Below are 23369 nucleotides of genomic sequence, written 5' to 3' on the forward strand. Positions count from 1 at the left end.
CTCCTGCCCCTGAAGCTTCCAGCCTGAACCCCACGCTCAGCCTCCCGCTCTTCCCTGGCCGCCCTTCCTGTTCCTCTGCTGCCCTTCAGATCCTTCCTAAGAAGCGTTCAGAGCACATGTGTGTAGAGACTTCTTGTCATTGTAGCTGGAATGACTTCTTCTAGACCCTCTGAACTCTATTGCAGTTCTGTCTTTATCTTTACTGTGGCAGTAAAACGCCTCTGCCCTCTGCCGTGCGGCAGCTCCGCTGGTGCTTCCAGCTGTCTTTTAAATGATTTGTGTTGCAGGAGAATAAGAGCCCCTCTGTTGGTAACATATTAAATAGCAGTTCTTAAATAAAGCTTTCTTTCCAGTAGAACACCCAATAATACTGTTTTTCATGCTAAGGCTCCTACATATGCAGAACCTGGTCGTTTTGTAAAGATACATTCCTTTCTGTGAATGACCTGAATTTGACCCAGAAGGATTTATAGCTAGCACGCTTTAAAGCTGTCTTTTTTTCCTTCACAGTTTTATTGAGGTATAATTCACATACCGTAAAATTCACTTGTATAACTCAGTGATCCTTAGTAAAGTTAGAGTTGTGCAGCCATCACCACAATCCAGTTTGAAAACATTTTCATCACCCAGAATACCCCACGTGGCTGTCCGCGCTCTCCATCCCCGCCACCCCCGGCAAGCACGAGTCTGCTTCCTGCCTCTGTAGTTTGCCTGTGCCGTACATTTCATGTAGTAAATGGCATCGTATAACCTGTGGCCTTTTTCTTCTGGCTTTCACTTAGCGTAATGTATTTGAGGTTTGTCTGTGCTGTGGTGTGTATCAGTACTTCCCTTTTTATTGCCTGAGAGTATTCTTTTATATGACTTTAGGCTACTTTGCTTATGCGTTCACCTGTTAGTGGACATGTGGGGGGTGTTCCACTTTCTGGCTTTTATAAATAATGTGCTGTGAACATTCTTGTACGGGTCTTTGGATGGACATACGTTGTCTTGTTTGTTGGGTAAATACCTCGTAGAGGAATTGATGGGTCACGTGGTAAATTTATGTTAACTAAACCCGGTGTTTAAATGGCCCAAATGGTTAATCACTAGCTTTGAGTAAAGACATAAACAAGGCAATTCGAGCACTTAGGATACATTCAGGTCTTGGGAACTTGGCTGTGAATTGGTTGCTTGAGAAAAAGCAGAACCAGCGTCCAGTCTGGGTGAGTGTTTTTGCTTCTCTTTCTAGCCGCGGATTTAAAGGTTTTGAATGACTAAGTGGAGACAGAAACTCAGTTAAAGTCTCTAGAAAGCCATCTATTAAGATGTGAATTGGAACTTTTTTATGCTTTTGTCAACTGTAATTGTTTGAACTTAATTGTAATTGTTCCCTTAGTTCTATATATAGAAATGGAATAATATATTTAAATTTTATAATATAAGTAAGTATAAATTTTGCAAGCCTTGTGTTTCAGTAGTGAAATAAGGTAGGCTTATCCGAGGTAGTAAATGCCCTTCCTGGTGATGTACAAGTAGACCCCTAATTATTGAATGCACGCATTCCTGGTCTGCATTTACAAGATATTAGCCCCTGTTCTTTAAGATTCCTTTGATTTAAAAAGTGAAAAATTTTTAATAATTAACATTCAAATACTAATAAATGAATATTCAAATGAAGTATGTGAGTATGAATAAATGTCCAGTTCCTGAGTTGGCCAGCTCTTCCTTGACCTGTGGGTTTGCTGTCCTTTGGGCTCGTCATTACACACTTGGGTCATGAAGCTTTCAGTTGGCCTTTTTGCATGGTTCCTGTGGTTCGTGTTGTAATTTCAAATTGGAGAGTAAGTCTTCATAGCACACTTTTTGAGGAAGTGGAATAAGAAATCTCCACCTTCCTGTGGAAACAACATGGAGGGGCGGGTGACAGAAAGAACATGGCTTTGGAATCCAGATAGTTGGGTGTGAATACTTGCCTCTTATTAGCAGAGTGGCTTTGGGCAAATTATTGAACATCTTCAAGCCTGAGTATCCTCATTTGTAAGAAATTGATAGTACCATGCAGAGAGTACGGTTATTGTAAGGATTCAGTGAGAAAAAGTATCACCACTAATATTGCCACAGGGTCAAGCACTGAGACCTACAGAAAATATTGGGTCCTTTTTTACACAGCGAGTAAACCGACATGCAGCAAGCAATCCCACTTGATGGACACTGTCCGGGGTGGTCATCACTGTGGTAAAGTGTAGATGGTGGTTGTGGAGTTAATTCATTTAACAGAATGAAAGGCTGCTTGTATTTTAGAAATTAACCCCGGGCCCCATTGTAGAGGGTGAACTGGACAGGGTGAGAGCAGTGAAGAGACTTTTGTTAGGGACCCCAGTGAGAGACGGTGATACCTCTTGGACTCTAGGAGTTGTGTGGATATCAAGAGATGTGGATGATTCAAGAGAAGAAGAAGGGGCTTCCCTGGTGGCGCAGTGGTTAAGAATCCTCAGGGGACACAGGTTCAAGCCCTGGTCCGGGAAGATCCCACATGCCGCGGAGCAACTAAGCCCGTGCGCCACAACTGCTGAGCCTGCGCTCTAGAGCCCACGAGCCGCAACTGCTGAGCCCACATGCCACAACTACTGAAGCCCGTGCGCCTAGAGCCCGTGCTCCGCAACAAGAGAAGCCACTGCAATGAGAAGCCCGTGCACTGCAATGAAGAGCAGCCCCGCTTGCTGCAACTAGAGAAAGCCCGTGCACAACAATGAAGACCCAACACAGGCCCAAAAAATAAATAAATAAAATTTTAAAAGAAGAAGAGGGAGTTGATGGAACTGACTTTACATCAGGGGTAAGAACAGAGAGGAATCAAAGCTGACCTCTTACCAAGATGGGAAATACAGAAAGAGGGTTAGTTAGAGGCTAAGCATGACCCTTAATTTACAGTGTCGGGGAGGGGCTGGGTGGGGGGTGGTGTGTGAATGGAGATGTGTCTGCCGTTAGCAAGTGGTGCTTTCATCACCCTCAGGAGTTTGAATCGGGCAGCTGAGGCTTCTGTTAACTAAGGTGGAGGAAAGGCGGAGAGGGAGGTGTTCCGTTTTATTCATGTGAACTTGTGGTCTCTGGAAGGTCAGGGAAAGGAGAGTAGGAGGGAGAGCTGGATTCAGGAGCAGCTTGGAGTGGCAGGTGCACAGAGGGTCGTGCCGCCGGAATTACCAAAGTGAGAGTGTAGAAGTCTAGTAAAATCCTGACCAGAACTGTCTGCAAAGTGTATAGCCCGAAGCTTCGGTGTTACCTGATCCCAGGGGTGCACGTCAAACCCAGGTTGACTGCATCTGCCTCTCAGGTGTTACATTCATTTAAAACTCTAATGGAATTTAAGACTTTCTAATAGAATTTAAGAATTTCTCAGGTTGGGAGCTTTCCAGTCTCAGTTCTAAGTGGCACTGAGATTTCTTTGTATCAACTAGATCATGATTAAACATCACAGTATTTCCAGGGGTGCAAGTGGGAAGCTACTACTGTAGGGAACCCACCCCCCGGCCCTGTGGAATAGGATGTGTCCAGTGCGGGCTTGCTCCCTGGGTCTGTGCTGCGTTCCAGTCCCATCTCCACCCACATCCGTGTCTGAAAGTTCACGTCCCCGCCCCCCACCCAGTCCTCTTGCTTTTCTTTCTATTTGTACTTCATATGTTGTGTAGGTTTGCAGAGCTTTTAATTATGGAAAATAGAAACTACAGTGTAACTATCACTCAGCTTTTTTTTCTGCAGTATTTTAAAGTATATATCCAGCCATCGTATCATTTCACCCACAAGAGTATCTGACGAGGATGGTGGCGGGTGTTGTTTGGTTGGTTTTAAACATGAGCCAGGAAACCCGGGTGCCAGTGCCTCCCCCAGCCGTGAGCCGAACCTTCCAGGCTTTCCTCCTATTCTGTCAGGGGAGTGCGAGCCTTCTCTCCTGTGTTTTTTGTTTGTTTGTTTTGGGGGGATTTTTTTTTTATTCAAACAGAAAGTCACGAAAATTATAATCATCCTCATCAGTTCACTCAGTCCCATGTAATTAATTGTTTTTTCATCTTGATCTTTTGTTAGCACTTCTATGAACTCATCAGTTTTCCTTAGAGTTCTGAAAATGCTTCTTCATTCAGTTCAGCAGTATAGCCAGTTACCAGAAACCTGTACTTGTCAGAGTCTTTTCCATGAATTCCTTGAAGATGAAACCCTTTTATAGGAACATTTTTCGAAAGCATCAGAGTACACCCAGAACTGTCTGTAAATGACAAAAGACTTAAAAATGACCACGGTTAAAGATTTGATGAAAGTTCATAATAATGCAGTTGACAAGGAAATTTAGTTATTTCTGAGATATACATCTTAAAGTAATAACTAGAATTATGACTTATAACATTATACCAGAACATATAAGATTTTTAGAAATTTCATGTAATGTCTGAAATATTTATATTAACATATTTCCATACAAATAACCCAAAGAAACTTTAGTATTAGTTGTTTCTTTGTTTGTTTTTTTATACTGCAGGTTCTTATTAGTCATCAGTTTTATACACATCAGTGTATACATGTCAATCCCAATCGCCCAATTCATCACACCACCATCCCCACCCCACCATGATTTTCCCCCCTTGGTGTCCATACGTTTGTTCTCTACATCTGTGTCTCAACTTCTGCCCTGCAAACCGGTTCATCTGTACCATTTTTCTAGGTTCCACATACATGCGTTAATATACCATATTTGTTTTTCCCTTTCTGACTTACTTCACTCTGTATGATAGTCTCTAGATCCATCCACGTCTCAACAAATGACTCAGTTTCGTTCCTTTTTATGGCTGAGTAATATTCCATCGTATATATGTACCACATCTTCTTTATCCATTCGTCCGTCAATGGGCATTTAGGTTGCTTCCATGACCTGGCTATTGTAAATAGTGCTACAGTGAACATTGGGATGCATGTGTCTTTTTGAATTATGGTTTTCTCTGGGTATGTGCCCAGTAGTGGGATTGCTGGATCATATGGTAATTCTGTTTTTAGTTTTTTTGCGGAACTTCCATACTGTTCTCCATAGTGGCTGTATCAATTTACATTCCCACCAGCAGTGCAAGAGGGTTCCCTTTTCTCCATACCCTCTCCAGCATTTGCTGTTTGTAGATTTTCTGATGATGCCCATTCTAACTGGTGTGAGGTGATACCTCATTGTAGTTTTGATTTGCATTTCTCTAATGATTAGTGATGTTGAGCAGCTTTTCATGTGCTGCCTGGCCATCTGTATGTCTTCTTTGGAGAAATGTCTATTTAGGTCTTCTGCCCGTTTTTGGATTGGTTTGTTTGTTTCTTTAATATTGAGCTGCATGAGCTGTTTATATATTTTGGAGATTAATCCTTTGTTGATTTGTTTGCGAATATTTTCTCCCATTCTGAGGGTTGTCTTTTCGTCTTGTTTATGGTTTCCTTTGCTGTGCAAAAGCTTTGAAGTTTCATTAGGTCCCATTTGTTTATTTTTGTTTTTATTTCCATTACTCTAGGAAGTGGATCAAAAAAAATCTTGCTGTGATTTATGTCAAAGAGTGTTCTTCCTCTGTTTTACTCTAAGAGGTTTTTTGTTTGTTTGTTTTGTTTTTTTGCAGTACGCGGGCCTCTTACTGTTGTGGCCTCTCCCGTTGTGGAGCACAGGCTCCGGACGTGCAGGCTCAGTGGCCATGGCTCACGGGCCCAGCCGCTCCGCGGCATATGGGATCTTCCCAGACCGGGACACGAACCCATGTCCCCTGCATCGGCAGGAGGACTGTCAACCACTGCGCCACCAGGGAAGCCCCTCCCATAGGTTTTAAATAGTTGTGTTTTCATTGTCATTTGTCTCTAGGTATTTTTTGATTTCCTCTTTGATTTCTTCAGTGACCTCTTGGTTATTTAGTAACATATTGTTTAGCATCCATGTGTTTGCTTTTTATGTTTTTTTTCCCTTGTAATTCATTTCTTTTTTTTTTGTGGTACGCGGGCCTCTCACAGTTGTGGCCTCTCCCGTTGCAGAGCACAGGTTCCGGACATGCAGGCTCAGTGGCCATGGCTCATGGGCCTAGCCGCTCCGCGGCATGTGGGATCTTCCCGGACTGGGGCACAAACCCATGTCCCCTGCATCGGCAGGGGGACTCTCAACCACTGTGCCACCAGGGAAGCCCCCTGTAATTCATTTCTAATCTCACAGCGTTGTGGTCAGAAAAAATACTTCATATCATTTCAGTTTTCTTAAATTTACTGAGGCTTGATTTGTGACCCAAGATGTGATCTATCCTGGAGAATGTTGCATGCGCACTTAAGAAGAAAGTGTAATCTACTGTTTTTGGATGGAATGTCCTATAAATATCAGTTAAATCTGTCTGGTCTGTTGTGTCATTTAAAGCTTCTGTTTCCTTATTTATTTTCATTTTGGATGATCTGTCCATTGGTGTAAGTGAGGTGTTAAAGTCCCCCACTATTATTGTGTTACCTTCGAATTCCTCTTTTATAGCTGTTAGCAGTTGCCTTATGTATTCGGGTGCTCCTGTGTTGGGTGCATATATATCTAAAATTGTTATATCTTCTTGGATTGATCCCTTGATCATTATATAGTGTCCTTCCTTGTCTCTTGTAACATTCTTTATTTTAAAGTCTATTTTATCTGATATGAGCATTGCTACTCCATCTTCCTTTTGATTTCCATTTGCATGGAATATCTTTTTCCATCCCCTCCCTTTCAGTCTGTATGTGTCCCTAGGTCTGAAGTGGGTCTCTTGTAGACAGCATATACATGGATCTTGTTTTTGTATCCATTCAGCAAGCCTGTGTCTTTTGGTTGGAGCATTTAATCCGTTCACGTTTAAGGTAATTATCGATATGTATGTTCGTATGACCATTTTCTTAATTGTTTTGGGTTTGTTTTTGTAGGTCCTTCTCTTGTGTTTCCCACTTAGAGAAGTTCCTTTAGCATTTGTTGTAGAGCTGGTTTGGTGGTGCTGGATTCTCTTAGCTTTTGCTTGTCTGTCAAGTTTTTGATTTCTCCATCGAATCTGAATGAGATCCTTGCCTGGTAGAGTAATCTTGGTTGTAGGTTCTTCCCTTTCATCACTTTAAGTATATCATGCCACTCCCTTCTGTCTTGTAGAGTTTCTGCTGAGAAATCAGCTGTTAACCTTATGGGAGTTCCCTTGTATGTTATTTGTTGTTTTTCCCTTGCTGCTTTCAATAATTTCTCTTTGTCTTTAATTTTTGCCAATTTGAATACTCTGTGTCTTGGCCTATTTCTCCTTGGGTTTATCATGTATGGGATTCTCTGCGCTTCCTGGACTTGGGTGGCTGTTTCCTTTCCCATGTTAGGGAAGTTTTTGACTATAATCTCTTCAAATATTTTCTCGGGTCCTTTCTCTCTTCTCCTTCTGGGACCCCTATAATGCGAATGTTGTTGCATTTAATGTTGTCCCAGAGGTCACCTAGGCTGTCTTCATTTCTTTTCATTCTTTTTTCTTTGTTCTGCAGCAGTGAATTCCACCATTCTGTCTTCCAGGTCACTTATCCATTCTTCTGCCTCAGTTATTCTGCTGTTGATTCCTTCTAGTGTAGTTTTCATTTCAATTACTGTATTGTTCATCTCTGTTTGTTTGGTCTTTAATTCTTCTAGGTCTTTGTTGAACATTTCTTGCATCTTCTCAATCTTTGCCTCCATTGTTTTTCTAAGGTCCTGGATCATCTTCACTCTCATTATTCTGAATTCTTTTTCTGGAAGGTTGCCTATCTCCACTTCATTTAGTTGTTTTTCTGGGGTTCTATGTTGTTCCTTCATCTGGTACATAGCCCTCTGCCTTTTCATCTTGTCTGTCTTTCTGTGAATATGGTTTTTGTTCCACAGGCTGCAGGATTGTAGTTTTTCTTGCTTCTGCTGTCCGCCCTCTGGTGGATGAGGCTATCTAAGAGGCTTGATGGGAGGGACTGGTGGTGGGTAGAGCTGGCTGTTGCTCTGGTGGGCAGAGCTCAGTAAAACTTTAATCTGCTTGACTGCTGATGGGTGGGGCTGGGTTCCCTCCCTGTTGGTTGTTTGGCCTGAGGTAACCCAACACTGGAGCCTACCTGGGCTCTTTGGTGGGGCTAATGGCAGACTCCAGGAGGGCTCATGCCAAGGAGTACTTCCCAGAACTTCTGCTGCCAGTGTCCTTGTCCCCATGGTGAGCCACAGCCACCCCCCGCCTCTGCAGGAGACCCTCCAACACTAGCAGGTAGGTCTGGTTCAGTCTCCCCTGGGGTCACTGCTCCTTCCTTTGGGTCCCGATGAGCACACTGCTTTGTGTGTGCCCTCCAAGAGTGGAGTCTCTGTTTCCCCCAGTCCTGTCGAAGTCCTGCAGTCAATTCCCACTAGGCTTCAAAGTCTGATTCTCTAAGAATTCCTCCTCCCGTTGCCAGACCCCCAGGTTGGGAAGCCTGACGTGGGGCTCAGACTTCACTCCAGTGGGTGGACTTCTGTGGTGTAAGTGTTCTCCAGTCTGTGAGTCACCCACCCAGTTACAGGATTTGATTTTACTGTGATTGCGCCCCTCCTACCGTCTCATTGTGGCTTCTCCTTTGTCTTTGGATGTGGGGTATCATTTTTGGTGAGTTCCAGTGTCTTCCTGTCGATGATTGTCCAGCAGCTAGTTGTGATTCTGGTGTTTTCGCAAGAGGGAGTGAGAGCACGTCCTTCTACTCCGCCATCTTGGTTCCTCCCATTAATACGGTTTTAAGACCATGCATTCATGACCTGAATAGTTCTGCAAACTGTAGTCCAAAGTCAGGGTTTCGGCAGGGCCATGCTCCCTCCAGGCCGTCGGGGAGGATCTTTCCTTGCCTTCCGGCTTCTGGCAGCCCCAGGTGTTCCTTGGCTTTTCTCTCCTATGTTTTTTGTTGGTTTTCTTTAGCTCTCATATATAAAAATGGTATCGTACAATATGGATTCCTCTGTCACTTTTTTCGCTCTAGACTCTTTTCTAAAATTTATCTGTGTTGAAGTAGCCAAAGTTGATTTGTGTGTGGTCTATTGTGTGACTGTCCTACAGGTTATTTGTGAATTCTGTTGGTGAACGTGTGGGTTGTTTCTAGGTTTGCGTTTTTGTTCTCGTTCTTATAAACATATGGCAAATGCATGTTTGCATATTTCTTGGTGTGCATAGGCAAACGTTCCTCTAGGTCTAAATCACTGTTTTATCATACATTTCATATCTTATGTGCCACACTGCAGGTGAAAGCCGGGGATTCTGCATACTTTTAAGAAGTGTTAGAAAATAAGTAATTGCTGAGTAATACCCAGGATCATTCACATTTTAATCAGATTTAAAATGTTACTAAACTAGAAAAGCTACATTTGGCCGCCTTGTTTGATTTTTTAACAGTGAATTTTAACTGTATTTTCATTTACTCTAATGCTTTATTTTTAGAAGATACTGTAACAGTTGAAGTCCATGCTTTGTTTTTATCTTTTTACATTTTTTCCAAAGCAGTCACGTAACTGAAGCAGCTGTGGTCTTTTTGAAGAACCCTGCTTCATGTATTCCTGTTACAACTCTGATCTGATTGATTTTGCGTTGTTTATTTAACCCTATTCAACATTGGCTTGTGCAAAAGCATCTGCTAAGTGTGTTTGGTCTTAATTTATAGGAACAGAGGCAACTATCAGTACTGCATTAATAGACAAAAGTGGTATCTGGGTTTTTTTGAGTATTGGAGGTGAAATTGAGCAGGGGACACAATTCTTTTATTATTTCTAAATTTGTGGGTTTCTCCCCTAGCGTAGAAATGCAGTTACGTTCATTGAAGTCTTAACTTATATTCCTGTCTGTTCTGTATTTAGGGCTTGTTGGGGGAATAATACAACACATTAGGGACATGCACGGAGCTTAGCTGGTGAGACGTGGTCCAGGCCGAGGGCCAGGTCCCGTCCCATAAACTGGAAGCCACCCTCTACTGAAACCAGTGGCCTGAGTCCCCTTGTGTCTCCCCAGGGTCTCTCCCATCTCTGAACTAACCCCCCGTAGCTGCATTGTCTGTCCCCAACGACCCAGATCCCTACCCCGGTCCTCCCTGCCCTCCCTGCTTTCCCCACCTGGTTCTCATGGAACCTTCTGGAGCCCAATTCCGGGAATGGGAAACTCCTCCTTGCTCTTCCTCAGAGCCTAAGGCCCCTGAAGCGGAGGTGTGGCCGTCGCTCTTCCTCAGCATCCCATGGGCTCCCGTCGAAGGCGGTCTGGGGGCTCCGCTCGTCCCCCCGGTGCTGCCTGACTGCTCAGCCCGCCTGCAGCGGCCATTGTGCCCTGTCACCCTTTCGCAGGCGACGTGGCCTTCGGTGCGTCCACCTCACATCAGCCCCTCTCGGGCCTGGCCGCCCAGCTGCACCCTCCCAGCCACGGCCCCCTGCCCTCCCATCCCGCGCTCTTTCTCTGGAGAGAGGATGAGGACATGCGTGCCTTTCCCAGTTGTCGCATCCCCTTGCAGCCTCTTCACGCCTCCATGGCCAGAATTCCTAACGACAGTCTGCATTTCTGTCCCTCCCAGCCCACTCCAGTTTGATTCCTTCCTTAAAACCAGTGAAACCTGCCTTGCTCAGGTCCCCAGTGACTTACGTAGAACTAAAGTCAGAAGCTCCATTTCGGATACTGTCATGATGATGAAAATAACAGCTGGCGTTTATCGAACACTGCGTGGCCACATTCAACCCTGACCCTCATAGATACTAAGTGATTTACCCAAGGTCATACAGGAAGTAAATGGCAGCGACCTCCTTAGGCCCAGCCAGCCATGGCCTTCTCTGGCCTCCAGGACAGGTCTCGTTGCTTTTGGCTGTAACTTTGCAGGTACGAACTCTGTGGGTTCCCCAACATCTAGTCAGTTTCTAAATGTTCCTCAGGATTCAGTTTGGGCCCATCTTTTTCTGTAATTTCTCTGATTAACTCTGGTTCCCAGACTGAAGTAGTGCCCATCAGAGATGAGCTCTCAAGCACCTCAGATTCCCTGGGTCCAAAAGTGAACTGTCTCCCGCCTGTCTTCCCTCTGATGCGTTCTGTCCTGGTAAATGGTTCCATGGTCCATTTATCCTGTAGATACTCGTGGGTGTTTATCATATATGCTCAAAGTATGCTCAAAGAAGAGAAGTCCATAGGAGGCTGCCTGTTGCAGTATTACTTACAAACTGTTAAAAAGTCAACACCTAGAAGCTCTCTAGCGGGGTGGTAGTGTGATGAACAGTAGAATAGTATATGCCCACAAAACCAGTGAGGCGTATTTCATTAAGTGAAGTGAGGTTTATCTCATTGTTAAATGGAAACGTTACAGAACATCGTGTGGTTGATCCCAGGAGAGTTAGGACCCTGTAGGGATCAGCACAGATTTACCACCACCACCCCCTTTTTTTAAAGTTATGTTGTTCTCTGAAACATTAGTGTTTTCTTGGAAGTCCAGTCCTGAGATATGTTCAGGAAAAAATACGCTCTGGCCAAGTCAGTTTGAGTAGGGGATGCTTTATCCTGTTTTTCTGATGGAAATTCATAAGACACATTCACTTATCAAGGCCTCTGAAGTCTTGTAGCAAACAAAATATTTAGCTTCAGTAAAGCTAGCATTTCCCCAGATTCCCTCGATGATCTGTTCAGTTGACATTCCAGTCAGCGTCGGTAGATGGCTGTTACAAGTGCTCTTTTAAGAAAGCCCTTTCCTTACTAATGAAACTGTGAATTACTGATATCAAAGAGGATGTATTTTGCAGGATTCTTGGAGGTCATTTGGTTAGTTCACACTTGTACTCAAGGAAGGAATCTTATGCACCATTAATCTTGAGAAGCAGGCTGATTCGTTCACGATTTGAATTGTTAGAAAACTTGTTTAATATTGATTCTGTTGGCTTTCATATCCCTTTGGAACAACAGTCTCTTGCATGAGGCAAAGCCTTAAATAGACAACCTCCCTTCTGTTAGATGCCTTTGTTTATTTTGGCTCCTGGGTTCCTCCCATTATCTTACTTTCTGGGAGAGAGGAAGGTGAAGGGAGGGCGGGTGGGTGAGCAGTGTTCTCATGCAGGCTTCTGAGCCAGGCTCTGGGGCGGGACGCTACAGCCTGCTCTGCCGTGGGTTCCTGCCCTTGGTTGGCTGCATTCTGAGCCTTGGTCTCCTGTGCTTGGGCCTGTGCTTCCAAATGGTGAAGTGGCAAATCTGCAGATTCTCCCTCCGAAATCTTGAGTGTTCCTCCTGGATATTCATCACTGCAATTGGTAAACCCTGTGATGCCAGGGACCTACTGTAACGGAGTACTTTTGAAAACCACCCGATTTCCTAAGTGTATATTTCGTTTCGTTTTGTTTTTTGTTTTTAATATCGGCTTCTTGGACATCCTAAGTTTTTTGGCTCTGTGATGTGAATTATTGGGAAAATATTTTTAGCCCTTACCCCAAAGCCATTTACGCCTCTGACTTTTCATGAGGTCGGATTAAGATTATTGATAGTTTTTGATGGCCTGGTTATGAGATGGAGGGTATACGGTTTGTAAAGTGGTTTATTCCTGAAAATTCAACACTGACAGTTAAACCAGTCTTTTTTTTTTGCGGGGGGAACTGCGTTGGGTCTTCGCTGCTGCGTGTGGGCTTTCTCTAGTTGCAGCGAGCGGGGACTACTCTTCGTTGCAGTGCGCGGGCTTCTCACTGCAGTGGCTTCTCTTGTTGCGGAGCATGGGCTGTAGGCCTGCGGCAGTTGTGGCTCAGTAGTTGTGGCTCGCGGGCTCTAGAGCGCAGGCTCAGTAGTTATGGCGCACGGGCTTAGTTGCTCCGCGGCATGTGGGATCTTCCCGGACCAGGGCTCGAACCCGTGTCCCCTGCATTGGCAGGCGGATTCTGAACCACTGCGCCACCAGGGAAGCCCCTAAGCCAGTCTTTTATGGGTACCTCTATTATTGTACTTTATTACTCCAAACAGTTTTATAGTCAGACACTGAGTGCTGCATAAACAGGTGAAATCCAGACACACAAACCTGCACACACCCCAAGGTGGAAACCTCCGTGAGCAAAGCATCTTGGGTCCATTTGGGCCCCACCCAGGTGCCCCGTCAGGGAAAGACTTGACTCCTGTGCATGGTCAGCAGGTGGCCTCCAGTTAGCGCCGCCCTGCCTGGCCCATTGCAGGGACTGAGCCGGCAGGAGCAGAAAGGCTGCCTCTGCAGCCCTGCGTGCCATGTCCGGGCAGTGCTGGGCATCCAGCTGCCTGCCAGGTGGGGACCACCTCACAGTTCCCTTCCTTCTCTGCCCAGTCCTGCTTCCTCCCCTGCCCCTCACAGGTGTCATCCCTAAGAAGCATCCTCCACCCAAACTCTGTCCCAGCATCTGCTCCAGGGCACCCAGCCTGAGACCAGCAGGTCAGCTGCTGTCAGCATGTGACCTGATTTTTAGGGCCTTTTTCTGATGTACTGACGTTTAACATTTCCCTTTAGATTTAGTTTGTTGCAGTGTAAGTGATGAATGTTAAATATATAAATGTGAGGCTCGCTGGGGGATATTAAAAATATAAGATAAGGTTGTCCTCTTCAAACTTCTCAGTTAAGTCAATAAGGACATGGGAATTGTTGTGAACCTTGGATCAACTCTGTATGAATTTTGGAATCTCAGTGGAGACAACGAGAAACAGGGAATGAGTAGTTTCAAAGGGAAAACAATAAAGCACCTGAAAGCAGGAGTAGAATACTTGGCTGATTTTTCGGCCTGGTCTCCACATAAGCTGAGATCTGCTGCAGCACCAGATTTCCACGCGTAGACCTAGACACAGAACGTGCATAATAAAGTAGACTTGACATTTCAACATGAAAAGGTGGTTTTTGGTCTTAGGATACTAGTGACTTGACAGAGTAAGCTTATAACTGGAATCAGATGTACACGACGAGGAGGAAAGAGCACACTGGGGTGCTGATGTTGCGTGAGGACAACGAGGTATTGTGAGGAGAATCACTGACCGTTTTATTTGCTGTATCTTAACCTTGCCTCTGGGGCAGGGTTCGGGGTGAGGTTGGTATGACAAGTGCTACCCTGACTTTATACTGCTCTGATATTTGCAGTGTTCTTAGTTTAAAAAGTCAGGCTTTTTTTTTTTTTCCCCCAACCCAACTTTCTTAAATTTCAAAATATTTAAATAGATTTAATATTGATACGATTAAGACTGGTTTGTTCTTTCAGACTATCAACTGTTTTCTTTGGAGCTGTTTGGGTTTGTGAGATTAATAGATAACTGGTGCATCTGTTTGTTTGTTTATTTTTCTTATGGCTCTGTTAGTGGTTTCCCTGTTTATTGACACCTTAAAAATCAAAGAATCTGGGCTTCCCTGGTGGCGCAGTGGTTGAGAGTCTGCCTGCCGATGCAGGGGACACGGGTTCGTGCCCCGGTCTGGGAGGATCCCACGTGCCGCGGAGTGGCTGGGCCCGTGGGCCGTGGCCGCTGAGCCTGCACGTCCGGAGCCTGTGCTCCGCAACAGGAGAGGCCACAGCAGTGAGAGGCCTGCGTATCGCAAAAAAAAAAAAAAAAAAAAATCAAAGAATCTAAAGTTCAGACTAGAGTGTTGGGGAGTACTGGCTTGAGAATCCAGAGCTCTGGCCTGGGGTCCTGCCACTTCCTAGCACTGTGACCTTGATCAGCTCTGATTGCTTCTTTGAGTCTGTTTCTTCATCTGTAAAAGGAAGGGCCAGAACCATCTTTTAAGATTAAACCTCTAATCGTCTGGGACTGTAATCGGCTCTTGTGAGCAAACACTTTTGGCACAAATGCCTGGTACATAAAGTTTCCAGTTTACAAGTGGGTTATATACCAAAGGTGTATGTTAACCCCTTAGATGTTTTATCTCATGGCAGTGGTGTTATGGAAGTGGACCACGTCTGCTTTGATTTACTATTAACAGTACCTAACCAAGGCAGAGGACAGTGCCTGGCACAGGGTCGCTTCCTACTAAATATTTGTTAGATAAATATTAATGGTCACTAGATTTCTATAACATAAGTCTGTTTAAAAACTGTGTTAGGGCTTCCCTGGTGGCGCAGTGGTTGAGAGTCTGCCTGCCGATGCAGGGGACACGGGTTCGTGCCCCGGTCCGGGAGGATCCCACATGCCGCGGAGCGGCTGGGCCCATGAGCCATGGCCGCTGGGCCTGCGCGTCCGGAGGCTGTGCTCCGCAACGGGAGAGGCCACAGCAGTGAGAGGCCCACGTACCGCAAAAAAAAAAAAAAAAAAAAAAACTGTGTTAAAATATGTATACATTTGCAGTGACCAGGATAATACAAAACATGACTAAGTGAAAGAGCAAGAAATAAATTTTAGCCTAAAATCTAGTGTTTGAAGGAAAAAGTTGAAAGGGAACAAGATAGAATTTGTGGAGATGCTCGAGGGGGATTTGGGGTGAGTTTAGATGCTCCATGATGCTGGTATTTCCTTATTTCTAAATCCTTTCAAAACATGTAACTCATCGATTCCTTAATTTACTCTCTCGTTTATTCATGCGAAACATTGATGGAGCTCTGCGCCTGCTCTGAAGTGGGCTCAGAGACACTGTGGTGAGTGAAGAGACGGCCTCTGTGCCTGGGGATCCTTCACACCGGTACAGGGAGAGAGTCCCAGTAAAGACACAGCTGTGGAGTGTCGACTCTGAGTGAGAGTTAAGGCGGGAAAGGCCTGGAAATGGGTGAACCTGAACCTCGCCTGGGAGTTCCCTAGTGTGTCTTCTGTGGCTGGAAGAGAACTTGACGAAGAGGAGCTTTCCGGGAAGAAGCAGCAGCAAGTGCACAGATGTTCGGGAGTGGAAAGGGGACTGGCACGTCCAGGAACGGAGGACAGGGTCTGTGTGGCTGTCCCCAGGGGCGTGAAGGGGGAGTTTTGTAAGAGGCAAACGAGGAGAGAGATGTGACTCTGCCGTAGTGAGGATTTCTCTGCTGCGGCTGCCTTTGCTCTCAGGACGACAGCCTAGTCAGAGTGGCAGCTTTAGACTCAACTGCTGTGTGAAGAATAGATGGCGCGTGACATAAATACTGGGAGGTATGGGAGTCCAGTTCCGACTATGAAAACAGTGGTCCAGGTAAGAGAGGATGGTGATGGTTATTGGAAGAGGAAATAGAGATGAGTGAGTGGATTTGAAATGACCTTGAGAGTTGAAATCTGTAGCAGCTGAATGTGAAAGATGAGGGATAAGGCATTAGAGTCATTCCCAGGTTTCTGGTGTGTGGGTACGTGGAGTTGCCACTTACTGAGGTGGGCAGTACTGGTGGAGAATGGAGGTTGGAGGAAGATCCTGAGTCCAGTTGCGGATCTGCTGGGTTTGAGACATGGGAGAAGACGTGAACTGGATACAGAGGTAGGCCTGGAGTTCAGAGAAGTCTGGGCTGGAGATGAACATTGTGAGTGACTGGCCTGTGGAGGTTTGAAGAAAGAAGGGTTCATACATCCCCGTCCTATGCTTATGTGTCATAATTGAATTTACTTTTTTAAGGTACCCAGTTGAAATGATAAGGTGAGGTAAAGGTAAAAATGGGGAAAGTCGAGGGACTTCCCTGGTGGTGCAGTGGTTAAAGCTCTGCGCTTCCAATGCAGGGGGCCCGGGTTCCATCCCTGGTCGGGGAACTAGATCCCGCGTGTATGCCACAACTAGGGAGCCCGCGTGCCGCAACTAAGACCCAGCACAACCAAGTAAATAAATAAATAAATATTTTAAAACATGAGTTTAAAAAAATGGAGAAAGTTGAACATTTTCAGTTGCCGGTAGAAATTAGAAGAGAAGAAAAGGAAGTAAATAGAGCATCTAGATGGGTCTGAGAAAGCTTACGGTCTAAGATAGAATTACCTGAATTGCGAGTCTGGGAAATTAAAGTGATAATTTCCCTTTAGGGAAAAGCTAAGTAAGTGGTAGGGAATGGAGTGTAGGTTTAAATAGGGACGCTGTCGGGTGGCGCTGCCAGTCCGCAGTGCCCCAGTTCCTGTCAGGTGGGGCGTTAGTATGTACCATCCAAGGCAGATTGAAATTATATTAGGAAACACTTGCAAAGCGGTTGCTGAGTTGTTAGTTTCTTAAAACTTGTGGATTCGTTCTTGTTAGACATTGTTATATTTCGCATTTGGACATACCTATTTGAATGTATAACATAAAATATTTTCAGGATCAGGAATGATGTCATGGTTTCATAAAATATTAAGTCCCATAGCTTAGGTTATAAATATTAGAGATGATTTATGCTTCCGAAGTTCAGACTTAATCCATATGCGTGACCTATGTTGTCCTTAAATGTGCCTTAGACTACGGAGAGCTCTATAATGCCGTTGAAGATGCAGGACGCACTGAATCCCTTGCAGACTTTGACGGCCCATTCTTCCTGTTCCAGATTCCATTTACGTTCCAACAACATTTATTTTTTGGAGCCATTAAAATAATTCAGTGTTTCCTAGTTTTGCACCACAAATACTTGTTTAAAAGCCTCCACAGGTCTTCCCTGGTGGCGCAGTGGTTGAGAGTCCGCCTGCCGATGCAGGGGACACGGGTTCGTGTCCCGGTCTGGGAAGATCCCGCATGCCGCGGAGCGGCTGGGCTCGTGAGCCATGGCCACTGGGCCTGTGCTTCCGGAGCCTGTGCTCCGCAACGGGAGAGGCCACAGCAGTGAGAGGCCCGCGTACCACCAAAAAAAAAAAAAGCCTCCACATTTCAATGTGATGTACATAGACAGTCCTTAAAGTATGTCTGTAATGTTTTGTATTGGGAAGTACTGACTTAATACAATATTGGATAGCTGAAGTTCTTTATCTGTGGATCCATAGTCCTGAGACATTATAAATTGTATTTTGCAGTAGCTTCATTCACTTAGAAATAATCGCCATTACCACTTGTCACATGTTCACTGTGTGTTAAATAGATTTGCCCCCATTTTGCAGGCTGGGAAATTGAGGCTTAGAGCAGTGAGAAGTTAAGTAACTTGCCCAAGACCACGTATTTGTATGTATGGAGCTGAGCTTCAAACCCAGGTCTCCCTAAATTGAGGGAGCATTTTAAATTTTGGTAATTCTTGCCCAGTTCCCTTCTGAAAAGAGAGTGACCAGGAATTCACTGGCGGTCCAGTGGTTAGGACTCGGCACTTTCACTGCCGGGGCCCAGGTTCAATCCCTGATTGCGGAGAACTAAGATTCCACGAGCCACTGGGCGCTCGGCACCAAAAGCGGGGGGCGGGGGGGGCGGCGCAGAGTGACCACTTCCCTCACCTTCAGCCTCAACATTTGCATTTTGCCAAATGCGAAGTGAAAAGTGTTTTAAATTCCCAGGTAACTAGTGAGATTGAATGTTTGGCTTTTTGTACTAGCTACGTTTGTTTCTCTTTCTGGAAATTTCCTTTGCCTTTTCCCCTTTGAGTTTGTCTTTCTGTTACGTAGGTCAAGTAATATAGTTTAAGTTTCGATACCTTTAGAAGGCCTGCAAAGTAACGTGTTGGTTGTGCTTGTGTCCATTTTACCCAGCTTTTCTTGTGAGCACTGATAGTCATAATGATTTTGAACTAAGCGTCTCCGTAAGCACAGACCATGTAATATGAGTGTGTTTCCACACAGAAAGAGAAACACTCTCTGGATTAGAGTGGTACCTGCTGAGGCCTGCAGACTATTTCTGCCATGTGGCAGGCATCCTATCCCACCCCCGCTCCCACCCCAATGCAGGATGTTGAAAAAGGATTAATTAGTTCCCTTTATTTCTTCTTCAGGTTTGCCTGCAATGAGATTTCATTCTCTGCCTTTAAAGGAGTCCTTTCTGAACTGCTGTGAATAAATTTGGAATGATACTGTATATTTTCATCTAATGGAGAAGTAGCTGTACCTTGAATAAGGATTGCTGCACTGGACGACTTCAGAATATTATTCAACAATGTCATCCAACAGGAGTCAGAATCCCCATGGACTGAAGCAGATTGGCCTTGATCAGATCTGGGACGACCTCAGAGCTGGAATCCAGCAAGTGTATACCAGACAAAGTATGGCGAAATCCAGATACATGGAACTCTACACGTATCCTCCTGCTTGAGCTGTGATCGATCTGCTTAGGATTTTGATTATTTACTGGTCTGATCTGTGAGTTGTTAGAAATTTTACGTCACGTGTTCTCTTCCAGTTCATCCTGTAATGTAAGACTCGTTTTTTGCTTTAAAAGTTAACTCATTTACTCTTCTTTGTTTTGAGCAGAGGTGAAATTGGCTACTTGGTGGTCTAAAGCAGTGCTGCTCAGGACAGCAGCCTGTAGCGGCACGTGGCTGTTGACATTTGAAATCATTAGTCGTGGTAGCCGTGTTTTCAAGTGCTCAGTAGGTAATAGACTACTTTTATCATTGCAGGAAGTTCTGCTGGACAACGCTGGTTAAAGCCGGGGAGCATTGGTTTCTGTATTGTGCCGGGCTGCCTTCATGCTATGCGGGCAGAGTGGAATAGCTTGCATCAGAAACGGTCTGATCCACAAAGCTGTGTATTTACTGTCTGGTCCTTTATGGGACAGGTTTGCTGACTCCCGTCTAAAGGGTCACCACATAGAGCAAAAGTTGTACTGTTATGGCCTTGTTTTACAAATAATGTGTTCAAGTGTTTCACTCACTGTTATGTGGTCCACGATGGGTGCAGGGAACTGCTGTGTGCTACGAAGGATACCTTGTCTGTTGTATACAGTCGGCCCTCCTGATCCGCAGATGCGGAACTCCAGCTGTGCTAGCCACTTTACATGAGGAACTTGAGCATCCACGGGTTTTGGTATCGCTGGCAGGGAGCATTCCTGGAACCTGTCCCCCACAGGTATCGAGGGACGCCTGTACTCCAAGACATACTATTTGACTTGTAGAGTTTCTTGATTCCGTTCAAATACAAGAAGTTGCAATTTAAGCTAACTCACCAAAGAGCAGGTTGCTGGTTCTAGGAGGTTAAAGTTGCCAGTTCAGTGGAGATTTAAGTAAATCTTTAATATGTATCAGTGATTGTCAATGCGATATTCCAGTATGCCCTCAACTATGCTAATGTTTTATAATCTGAAAAAATTAACATTAATTTAAATAGATATGAACCTATATGTCTATCTCTAAATTTAAACCTTACTGTAAGTATGTACAGATATTCATAAATGTGTATATACTTACACTGTAGAATACTTTAAAAAAACAGCTTTAGTGAAATATAATTCACATACCCAAAAAACTCACCCCTTTTTAAGTGTACAGTGCAGCAGTTTTTAGTATAGTCCCATGTTGTGCAAGCGTAACCGCTGTCTAAATTTAGAGTATTTTCATCACCGTCCTGTCCCCCCCGCCCCAAAGAAACTCTGTACCCATATTAGCAGTCACTTCCCATTCTGTCCTCCCCCAGGTTCTGGCAGCTGCTGACCTACTTTCTGTCTCTCTGAATTTGCCTGTTCTGGACATTTTCGCATAAATGGAATCACACAGTGTCTGGCCTTTGTGATGGGCTTCTTTCACTTAGCATAATGTCTTCAGGCTTCCTCCTTGTAGCACGTGTCGGCACATCATTCCTTTTTACGTTTGAGTTGAATGCGTATTCCATATTTTGTTTATCCATCAGTAATGGATATCTGGGTTGTTTCTACTTTTTGGCTATTATGAATATTGTATATGAGTTTCTGTGTGGACATGTGTTTTTAATTCTCTTAGATATATGTGCAGGAGTGGAACTGCTGGGTCGTGATATGTAGAACGCTTTTAAGGACAGTAGAATCTTTGCAAATGAGAGGATATTGACCCACTCAAGAGGGTTGTGGCTTGCTAGGTATGATGGGTGGTTGTTGTTTTTTAAATTCTTGTAAGTAATAGATATAAAGATGGTGATTCCAGTTGTGAGACGATAAGGCACTTAGTTGGATTCCTGGTGTGCAAACAACAGGGGAGCCCTAGTGTAGACATCATGGAAATTTAGCTGCTGGTTTGTCTCTGGGGAATTTATTAGTTGTAATTTTTGACCAACTCAGACTGGTCCTTAGCCCAATCAGATGTTTTGCTCTTCGAACTCTGAGGAAGTAGAGACTTGTCTGCTTGCTGCAATTACTAAATTCTTTTATTCTACAAATAATTATAATTGGTAGTTCTGACACCTTCAATTTTAATTTTTTTAGGAATACTATTAAATTGAGTATTCTTCCAGTTTTGTCTGAGAAAATACTAACTGCATATATTTAATAGGAGTGGAGAATCTGAACTGAGTCTAAAGCATCTGACTGTACTTCTTTAGATATTATGAAATAATATCTATGAAATCATAGCTACCATTTGAGTCCTGTGTGTCAGATATGGTGCTAAGAACCGTCTACATGTTATTTAAGGCTTACATCACCCACGGCGGTTGGTGGTAGTAGCCCTCCTCTAGTGCTGTCAGAAACATGATCTCCAAAACGCAAGTAACTTGCCTAGTTGTTAAGCAACTGTTGGGCAGTGATGATGCCTGTCTAAAATTCTTAGTAGCCTGAATCTAGAAACTGCCTTTATCCACTCACTGTATGGCCTTCAGATTTTGTATGTGAATGAATCACTGTTCCCAAAGTATTTTCTGTATTTTTCTTACGAAGTTCCAAAGAAGAGGGTTTGATCATCTCTTAATAATTAACTTTTAGGATACAGATGAAACAGAATGTCTATTTGTATTAATTTAATTACTGAAAATCATAAAATTTTATTCCCCACTTCACCTGCATTTTTAACATCAGTGTTATTTTCCTAAGTAGAAGACCTTGAGTCATCTGACACAGTTTTCTAGAACACATCTACACTTCCATTTCAGTTAGTTAACATACAGTATTTTTGGAAACTGTGTGTCGCCATACCACAGTTTTATCCCAGCCTCAGTTTACCTAACAGTATTTTTAAAAGTTTTCTCTTTCGGGTGTATGTTCAGCCTCCCATGTAACCGCTTAACTGCATCACCCTTTAAAATAATCTCCCCCAGGCTGGTCTCCAGTGACAGATGATTTAACACTTTGGATTGTGAGGTTGTGTTTCAGGCTTGGAGGTACTTTCGGTCCCAGGAAGAAGGAGCAGACTGTGCATCTCCCTGCTGTAGTGTCACCCTTCAAAGTCCTGGCCTTATGGGGAGCTGGTGAGGGAGAGTGGCTCAGAAAGGGAGGAGAGGGAAACTGCCTGAGAGAAAAATGAAGGATCCTTTCCCCATAATTGTAGCCAGTAGCTAATAGCTAGATTTGTAACCCTTCGTTCATCCTGGAGAACCACGTGACATGTTTTCTAGAGAAAAGTAACCTACTTCTGGATGTGAAACAGATATTCTTCGAGCTTTTAGGAACCTCTGGCATTTATTGGTGCTATAACAAGAAGGTGGGTTATTATACAGTATAAACATTTTTCTTGATTTTTCAACTCAGAATGGCAAAGGAAAGAGAAGGGAACTTGGGGAAAGAAAAAAAAAAAGTCCCAGAGCATCTACAGTCAGAAAGATCTAGTTCAATTAACTTTGTTTCTGGCCGTTTCACAGACGTTTCCTTTTTCTTCTAAAGTTTAGCCGGAGGCTCTTGCTCCCCCACTGTATGTCTGTTCAGCACTTATATTCGGTTCTGATTTTCTAGGACGTCTTAGGTATGTAGAGTTACCGTACAGCGACTTTTTTTTTCCTTTTCTTTTTTTTTGCAGTAAAATGTAGGAGTACATTCTCTGCTGGTGGGTAAATAATAGTAAATTTCCTTTCTCTTGAACTTGAAATAGGTAATGAAGTTTCCTATTCAGTTTCTTGACACCAGTATGTTCCCGCTGCCGTGCCCAGCTCAGAGAGCAGGCCTGGGTCCTGACTCGCAGGCGGATCTTGGTGAAGGGAGTGCAGTGTGATGAGGGGACCCCTGTGGCATAACCGAGAACAGCCAGTCTGGTCTAGTCTGGTCTAGACATCAGGCCATCTGGTTAAGTGTGTTGGTTTTGCTAGGCCCCAGGTCTACCTGCTTCTCACTTCCAGGTCAAAATTCTCTTGTCCTGAAGTCATTATTCATCTCAAATCATAAATTTAGCTTCCTTGGAGTCAGTGTAAACTTCCATGGTGATGCCTTTCTCTTTTTTTCTCTCTGCCTGCGTTAGTTCTCAGAAACTTAAAAGTGGCTGTTTCTCTCCCTGTAGTGCTGTGAGCTGAATTAGTTTATTCTGTTTTCTTAGCCTGTTTTTTCAAAGTTCTTTTTCCCGGACCAGTACACTAAGGATCACATTCCCGTTGCCTAGCCTTTACTGCACCTCTCAGTAAGTTATAACACAAGTGCATTCAGAATTCAGTTAATCTCTGTCCCGATACTCTGTGACAAAGTTCACCATCACTGGGGCTGGGGCACTTTTTCACCCAGGCGAGTCTGCTGGGCCCTTGGCAGCCTGC

The 23369-nt window shown here is 44.2% G+C and overlaps 1 protein-coding gene across 1 annotated transcript in view; it reads left to right on the plus strand.

Moving 5' to 3' along the window:
- Positions 1-23369, plus strand: part of CUL1 (cullin 1) — a 106794-nt gene that overhangs the window by 19612 nt on the left and 63813 nt on the right. Inside the window, exon 2 of the mRNA XM_060021057.1 lies at positions 18731-19031. Within this exon, the coding sequence (XP_059877040.1) occupies positions 18892-19031 (140 nt within the window). The 5' untranslated portion in view covers positions 18731-18891. The remainder of the gene's footprint in view (positions 1-18730; positions 19032-23369) is intronic.

This window comes from Delphinus delphis, chromosome 9, assembly GCF_949987515.2.
Source record: "Delphinus delphis chromosome 9, mDelDel1.2, whole genome shotgun sequence".
NCBI lineage: Eukaryota > Metazoa > Chordata > Mammalia > Artiodactyla > Delphinidae > Delphinus > Delphinus delphis.